Genomic DNA, 7,875 nt, shown 5'->3' on the forward strand with positions numbered 1-7,875 from the left:
AGCAGCAGCATAGGATGCCTTCCGGGCGCGCTGCGGTCATGCTACGATTAGCAGTTTTTTCCGTTTCTCACGTCAAGTAACAAGGCCTGGGTGAAGACATCAGTGCCTTCCAGACGTAACCCAGCATCACGAAGCCTGTCAGCTCTTACTCAGTGAAAAGACACCAGTTCCTTTTACTCTTTTACTGCTGTGACTCAGACCTCGGAATCTATTGAGAGTTTTATCAGCATTCGGCCCGGTATCCGTGATCTTGCTGAAGAAAGCTCATCATGGGGCGGCAGGCATACATGGCTCGTTTGGCTTTTGTAAGTGATTGAATGGTTCGGCACTATCTTTTAATCCGTGTCGAATCTAGCAAGCTGTGTTTGAACTCAGATGCTCATCTGGGTTCTACTTAATAGTTACTTTGTGCACGAGCTGACAAGCACACCAGGGCCGTTCAGCATTCGAGCCTCCGGAAGCAGAAACCCAGTCAGCAAATCACGATGCGCCATCTGCCCAAGACACGGAAGGAAGCTCTCAGACGCTCGATCCTGGCGATGCTGCTTCAGGCGACGTCCAGCAGTACGATGACCGTGGGCACCCGATCAACCCGCGGTCTCGAGAGCTGGCGCGGCAGCTGAGAAGAGCCAAGAACGATGTGCTCGCTGCCGCTGGCGTTGTGGTGAGGAAGATCCCTGTGTACCGTGATGGGACGGCAGGCGAGGCCGGGAGCAGGCGAGTAAGTCAGGACGACTACGACGCGGAAAGTAAAGCTCTTATGTTCGCTTCCTGGATGGCGATTGTGCTCAGGGTATCGGGTACCTGGTGGATCAGCTCCCTGAGAGATCGATTTTTGGTCAGTTCTACTAACAACAAAGATCAACTGAATGTATGTCTTGCTCATGTGCTTTGGCCAGACTTTCGGCGTACCAGCCGATCTTCCATTCACCGACATTCTGCGCAGAAGCTACTATCATATGGGGTTCTACCACTTCTTCTTCGGTGGCCTCCCGGCCCAGCTGCTTTCGCTAGTCATCAGCCCTTGGGGTCTGTGGCCTCAATATGTCATAATGCTACTCGACCAGCTCGTTATCACCTCCACACTTTCACGGAGAGCAGTAAGGGCATACTTGAAGAGCGTGCCGTGGATTGAGCGAACGTAAGTTACGCCATGCGTACTGTATCTTATTCCAGGGTGATGTAGTCACGTCGTTTAATTGCTAAGATGTGTAGAATCGTTTTCTCTTTAGAGCTCCTCTCGACGCCATTGATTGTGTACGCGACCTACCAGCGCCTTGGGCTATTGCCATCAAAGCCTCTTTTTCCACCATTGCGGGGACTTATCCCATTCACTCAGGCATCGCCAATCCAAGCTCCCCCCTTTCCCTCGCGGATGAGCGCGGCTGTATTGTACACGTGGGCAGCTTCGATACTCGAATCTCCCCTGGTGCTGTCTCTGATATGGCGGCATGCCAGCAACGTTGTCCAGAATGCCATCCGCGAGCCTTTCGTAGCGTATATCTGCAAGCCGGATAGACCAGACGAACATACTATCAAGGAGACTACGGAGCGCAGGAACTCTTATCGGAGCATGCTGACGAAGCCGCCTTCTTTTTGGCGGAGCTTCGTCCGAGGAACCTTGTCCTTTGTGGGCTGGACTGCGTATGAGCCAGTGTCCCCAGCATTCCTCACGCAGTCACTAGACTCTCCCCACGATGACGCAGTCACTTCACCACAGCCTGAGAGACAAGCAACGGCACTGGTAGCTCTAGCTTCGCCTAGAGAACCCCAGGAACTCCTAATTACTGATAGCCGTGGGGAAGGAACTGCAGTAGCGCAAGAACGGGACTCCTTGGGTGAAAGGGAGCACGAAGACCATCCGCGCACCACCCAAGACGTCCTCGCGGCACCCGTATCAGGAACATCGCCTCCTCCAACCGACTCCCAGGTATCGCGGCGCCCTCGGAAACGGCACCGCGTGACGCCGTTCTCAGAGGAGCCAGCCATGATGCTCGACACGGTGTTAAGCGGCTGCATCACAGAATTGATTTTGCTTCCGCTTAGGGCCATTATACTGGGCAAGATGGTCAGGAGCTTCGCAAGTAATCCGGGGCTAGCACGGCAAGGGATTTGTGCTCCGTTTGCGCCGTGGAGTGGCGGGATAGGTCCGGTAGTGGGCCTCAGAGCGCTCGGGTCTGCCGCTAGCAAGGTTGCTTTGTGCTATGCGATCGAGTTGCTTATAGGGCTTGGAGTTTGGGGATGTGAGTGGGCGCTTGTCACATCTGTTGGTAGGAGGTATTTCAATTGGGGCAAGCTTTAGAGAGGGAGGAATTGTGGGGGAGCGAGCAGCTCATTTGTTTAACTATATGCAGAGGGGGCTCTGCAAATGCACAGCCCGCTTTCCGTTACTGCAGCATCTTGTACCCTCTTACTGCAATTGACTGGGCCAGCATGTTGCGGATGAGGTACGCTTGCTGTCCGAAAAACGTAATACATGCACTGCGCTCGCTCCGTGGGACTGCGACATATACCTAGTACGCCTGCGCCTTGATTTCATCTCTGGACTTGCAATGCTTCTACCTTGAAATCCCTTTCCGTTACCTACAGGCGTTATGCTACACCCTACACGGAGATCTAATGTAGCACTACCCAAGCTCTACAACTTCTCAAAGACGCACTAGAAGGGACTCTAGACCAACTACCTGTAACATAAGGGAGTGTCCGGTGAAGTCAAATTCTGCGATCTCTCAAGTGGATTCTTGCAATACTGTAAGGTTCGCAGAGATTCCGGAAACAGCCCGAGAATTTCTAGTGTGAAGTGCGGGCTCACGATCAACTTTATGTCATGAACTAAAATATCCCCCAGCAGGAAAGGTTCAAATTACGCGTTCCTCTATCTCAGTGAAATCGCACCAAATGAACCTGCAGTTACTCAGACATTGCTAACAATCCGAGCGGCATCAACACCAGAGATCTATCGCTACAACATCAGACTTTGCCACCTCTATGCATACAGGATATATCCATTATTCATACCTTCCGCTGACTCTCTCTCCTGCTTCACTTTTCCACGCACCTTCACCTGCAGCTCGCTCTCTCAATCGTCCATAGGCCTATCCTCCAACTGCACGCCCACAGGCCTATGTTCCTCCACAACGCCCTCCCCATCCCTCAAACTCCCCTGACTGTCCCTCTTATTAATCAGACTCTGCCTCGCCAGCCCGCCAGCCTGATGCTTCCTCGGAAACCTTCCCGTCGTCGCCGCGCTCCTGCCAAGCGAGTTCTTCTTCTCGATCGAGGAGACGTACGCCTGGACGGGGCTTTCATGCGCGATTTCTGCGGTGGGCGTGCCGTTTGCCGTGTGCAGTGGAGAGGTTGTGAGTGGCGCTGGCGTCGGCGCTGGTGACGCAGATGGCAGTGGCGCCGTGCTGATATCCCTGCCACCAACAGGCGCGCTCTCGACCACAGCGCCAGGCACCTCAAGGCTATGTCTCGTGACGGGCGCAATCCTGCGTTCCGTCGGGCTTGTGTTGACCGGAAACCTCGTCTCCGCCCCTCCCGCCGAGCGCTCCCTCATATGCGCCCGTTGGGTGGGCTGTGGACTGCTCGCGCGGCTCCTACTCGCGATCGCGCGCGCCCTCTCCTCCATGTTCGCGCGCCGGTTGCTCTCATCTGTACTAATCGCCCTGGCCCTGCTATTGCTAGCCGCAGACGCAGCAGTCGCGGCAGAGGCACTCGACGCCGAATGCGCAAGGCTCGACGCGCGCTTCAGCTCCCCGAAGATGGCCTCCTTGTGCGCGAACAGGTCGCGCACGAGGCGGTAGGCGTAGCGCTCGTTCATGGTGAGGGAGCTCTCCTGTTTGGGCCGCAGGATGCAGGGCGCGAGGGCCTGGGCGAGGGCGGAGATGTAGGCTTCGTCGGCGCTGGTGAGCTCGATCAGGCGCACAAAATGCGTGATGAGCGCGTCGAGCGTTGCGATGTTGGCGAGGCGTAGCTGGCCGAGTGTGTTTTGGATCACGGAGATGCGCGCGTCGGAGGAGACGTCGGTTGCGGTGGTGCTGTAGATTGTTTTTACGATTTCGTAGACGTGGGAGGATACGAGGGAGTCTGATACCCGTCAGTCAGGCGGGTAAACCCTGACAGTGTAACGGGGAAACTTACCGGGAAGCTCCAGAAGGTACAATTTCAGAACGCTGGCTACAATGGGTATCTCATACTTCTCAAGGACTTCGTGCGGGATGGATTTGCCCGTGTTGATGGCTGCTCGTAGATGGTGAGTGGCGGCTAGGGGTACATCCACCAGCCAAATGCCGCGGCGAGCTTCATCGCCTTCAAGGTCCGGGTAATCTGGCTAGAAGTCAGCCAAGGCTACAGGACGACAAGTTGAAGAAACTCACGATGATCAAGGAAAGTCAAAACGGTAGAAACAATGAGCGGCACACGCTTCCGGTCCGAGCGCGCTCTAGCTTCGAGATCTACGCCGAATGTCTGCTCTGCTGTCATGTCAGCGCCTATCTTGTTGGATATAAGTATCGCATCATACCATCCACATTATTGTAGTAGTTCTCATATGTCTGCACTTTCGGGACGAATCCTCCAGTGCGGTAGTTCTCCAGCAAGTATCGGAGGTCTCCAAGTGGCTGCACGGTCTCCTGGAAGAGCATCATGTTGTCAACCGTACTCTGGAGGCTCGGAATAACGTTGCTGATGGCGCCTGAGAAGTCAAGGATCACCGACTTGATGGCCTTGAGCCGATCGAGTTCACACCGCTCCATGAATTTCAGATGATCTATTATTGACTCCTCTAGCCGGCATCGGAGATCATCGAGCTTCCTGACTGCGGCTTTGTACCGCTCATCCGCTTCGCGAGCTTCTCGTCGGAGCCTCTCAGCCGGCGTTTCGTTGGGATAAGGGTTGTTCAAGGGGTTCCAGCCAGCTAGATAATCACCGACAGCGCCTACTGGCGAATCCACGGTCGCGCTGTCTGTTGACAGAACCGAGGCGGTGCGGTCTAGAGCCTTCTTCTTCTCCGGTACACCGGTGATCTGAAAGACTTTGGGTCTCCATTGGTAGTTCATCTTCGAGCTGTTGGCGAAGGTGCTGCCGACATTGCCTACGAGTCGTAAAAAGCCCTTGTCTGTCAAGTCTTGCCCTATCCTCTCAGCGTAGCTCACGCTGCTGGCGCTCAGGTGTTTCTGTATGTATTCCGTGATGTGCGCTCCCGTGGAAACATTCTGGTATGTTCCGATGATCGGGATTTTGAGTTCTCCGATTTTAATGTTCTCGAGCATGTGCGTCAGGGTCTTTTTGAGCTGCTGAGGGCTGAATGTCTCGTCGCCCAAGTCAATCGGCTCCTCCTCTTCCTCGTGATCAGGTTCAACCACTTTAACGACCGGGGGCTTCGGCTTCGGGCTTTGCGCAGCTTCGCTTTGCGGGTCCTGAAACGCTAACTTTTCTTCTTCCTCAAGGTCCTCGACTTGCCGACACTTGTTGTAGTACTGGCTGCGGGACTTCCGTACCGCATCTGCCTGTCTGTCATGCAGCTTGACGCTAGCTTGTAAGGCGTCTTGTGAACTTTGGACTCGCGCAGCGTGCGCGTCGCACCAGCGGCTGAAGGGCGTGACGACCAGCTCGCGGATGTTCGAGGCGATCTTGCGGTGGTTCTTGGACGCCTCCTCCATCTCTCTCCGTACGCCATCGTACGCCTGGTAACTCTAGTCAGCATGCGACGCAGCTTCTCATCGGCTTTCCGCTACCAGGCTCAGCGCACCTTCTTCGTGCTGGCACCCTCGTCCTTGGAGAAGCCGCCTGCGATTCGATCCGTCGCAGGCCCGATGTCGCCCAACCGCTGTCCGTAGAGGTCTTCGGCGTCGGCGCGCATACGCGCTATCGTGAGGACCTGCTGGTTTTCCTGAACGCCTTGCTGGAGCTTGCCGAAAAGCACACCGAGCCCTGATAGACTGTGAGTTTCTGGAAGCATATGGTATATCGAATGCGCCGCGTACCTCCAGCGTAGTCGCTAGACCAGAACGAGGTGGCGAAGCCTGCCATGATGAAGTGTTTGCGCAAACGTGTTTAGAGGGAATCAAAAGGAGGGGACTCGGCGGGAGTGGCTAGACGTCGCCAGCCTGGATAAGGGGTGGGTGATGTAGACGGTCCCTGGACGGTGATGTCTTTAGGGAGCTTAGAGTATTATACGTGGTCGTGAGATGGTGCGCGATGGGTTTTGACAGTCGCCGGTAGTCCCTGAGAAGGCCAACGTAACGCTTGAAGATGTACGATGGGAGTCGGTGGTACAATGGAGCTGAAGCCGCTGAAGCCGCTGAACCACAAGTTCCTGGGGCGTTTCTTGTGGAGATTTTGCCGCTGCCCACCGCTTTTCGTCAAGCTTCCCGGAGTTTTCTGGCCGCATCCCGCTGCCAATCGGCGCGCTTGCGAATTGACAACGGCTAAGGGTCCAGTTGCATGGAAGGCGTCATCAACGGGACTTTCAAAACTGTTAAGTCCCCATTGTTTGGGTACCTACTGTAAGCTCCCGGCTCCATGACCTGTAAACCACGACTAAACCAACTGGACGGGGCACTATCTGTATACCACTCGCCCGTCCCCCCGGCTGCGTGTCGGCTTCATTCTCCGCCATGTCCTCCGAAAGCCCCAGTCTAAACAAGCCGAAACACCTCAAATACTGGACGCGATGCCTCAAGACCTACCTCCCGCACGCGTACATTGCGAACGACTCGATGCGCATGACCCTCGCCTTCTTCATCGTCTCCGCTCTTGATCTCCTCGACTGTCTAAAAAGCCACACCACCGAGGCTGAGCGCAAAGATTATGTGGATTGGATATATCACTGCCAGCACCCCCATGGCGGCTTTCGCGGCTTTCCAGCTACGGATTTTGGAGAGTTGCGGAATGAGACGAACGCGCCATGGGACCCTGCGAATCTCCCTGCTACCTACTTTGCGCTGGCGACGCTGATCATACTGGGAGATGACCTGCAGCGCGTAAGGAGGAGGGCCTGCCTGAAATGGCTGGCCGAGATGCAGAGGCCGGATGGGAGCTTCGGGGAGACGTTGGGTGAGAATGGTGTGATCGAGGGCGGTATGGACACGCGATTCGGGTACTGCGCAGGAGGCGTGCGGTACATACTCCGAGGGCTCGTTGACGGCCCGGTCGAGGGAGTAAAAGACATCGAAGTGGACAAGCTGGTGTGGTGCATTAGAGGGTCTGAAGTGCGTTGAGGGTCCTCTGGCCAGCCACATCTGCCAGCGAGATCACCATCTAATATTCGACAGACGTACGATGGAGGGATTTCGGAAGCGCCGTTCCACGAAGCACATGGTATGCACGTGCACTGCACCCGATACATTGGTTGGCATTCCTCCTGGCTCACTGTTCTGTAGCCGGCTTCACATACTGCGCCATCGGCTGCCTCTCCTTCCTCGACCGACTGCCTCACGGCGCGAAAGCAAAACGACAAGATGCGCCCGAGAACAACATCCCCATAACCGGCCTCTCAAATCTCGACATCACAATCCGATGGCTGGTCTCACGGCAAACCATGACGCTGGACGAAGAGGATGCCGTAGACACGCGAATGGACGAGACTGACACCGCTGCGACCTGCCACGACGCGCACTCGTTCGTCAAAATGGGCAGCTTCATATCAACAGCAGGCGAGCTATCCTACAAGGACCGGCCGTCGACGCCGACACAGCTCCAGTGGGCAGGCTTCAATGGGCGGTGCAACAAGATTGCAGATACGTGCTATGCGTTTTGGGCCGGAGGTTCTTTAGGGGTGAGTCAGCTGCATTTATTTAACCAGCTCTCGATCTGGGCCGAAACAAATCTCCTGACATCGATCGTCCACCCCTCCCCCCGCAACCCCCCCCC

At 55.6% G+C, this 7,875-nt stretch overlaps 3 protein-coding genes across 3 annotated transcripts in view; 2 read left to right on the top strand and 1 right to left on the bottom strand.

Annotated features, from left to right (window-relative positions):
- Positions 1-269: 269 nt before the first annotated feature.
- Positions 270-2,302, top strand: W97_04288 (uncharacterized protein; the record flags this gene model as incomplete). Its single annotated transcript, XM_007782180.1, has 4 exons — positions 270-305; positions 434-838; positions 900-1,141; positions 1,216-2,302. 4 exons carry the CDS (start codon positions 270-272, stop codon positions 2,300-2,302), a joined length of 1,770 nt encoding a protein of 589 aa, XP_007780370.1.
- Positions 2,303-3,079: 777 nt separating this feature from the next.
- Positions 3,080-6,033, bottom strand: W97_04289 (uncharacterized protein; the record flags this gene model as incomplete). The annotated part of the gene is made up of 6 exons (XM_007782181.1): positions 3,080-4,089; positions 4,144-4,329; positions 4,380-4,475; positions 4,526-5,687; positions 5,753-5,934; positions 5,988-6,033. The coding sequence occupies 6 exons, from the start codon at positions 6,031-6,033 to the stop codon at positions 3,080-3,082; spliced, it is 2,682 nt and encodes an 893-aa protein (XP_007780371.1).
- A 587-nt stretch (positions 6,034-6,620) lies between these two features.
- The window catches only part of W97_04290 (uncharacterized protein), a gene marked incomplete at both ends in the record, with an annotated part of 1,740 nt that continues 485 nt past the window's right edge, over positions 6,621-7,875 (top strand). Inside the window, 3 exons of the mRNA XM_007782182.1 lie at positions 6,621-7,214; positions 7,278-7,323; positions 7,386-7,780. Of these exons, the coding sequence (XP_007780372.1) occupies positions 6,621-7,214; positions 7,278-7,323; positions 7,386-7,780 (1,035 nt within the window). The remainder of the gene's footprint in view (positions 7,215-7,277; positions 7,324-7,385; positions 7,781-7,875) is intronic.

The sequence above is a fragment of the Coniosporium apollinis genome (genome assembly GCF_000281105.1).
Source record: "Coniosporium apollinis CBS 100218 chromosome Unknown supercont1.18, whole genome shotgun sequence".
Classification (NCBI taxonomy): Eukaryota; Fungi; Ascomycota; class Dothideomycetes; genus Coniosporium; species Coniosporium apollinis.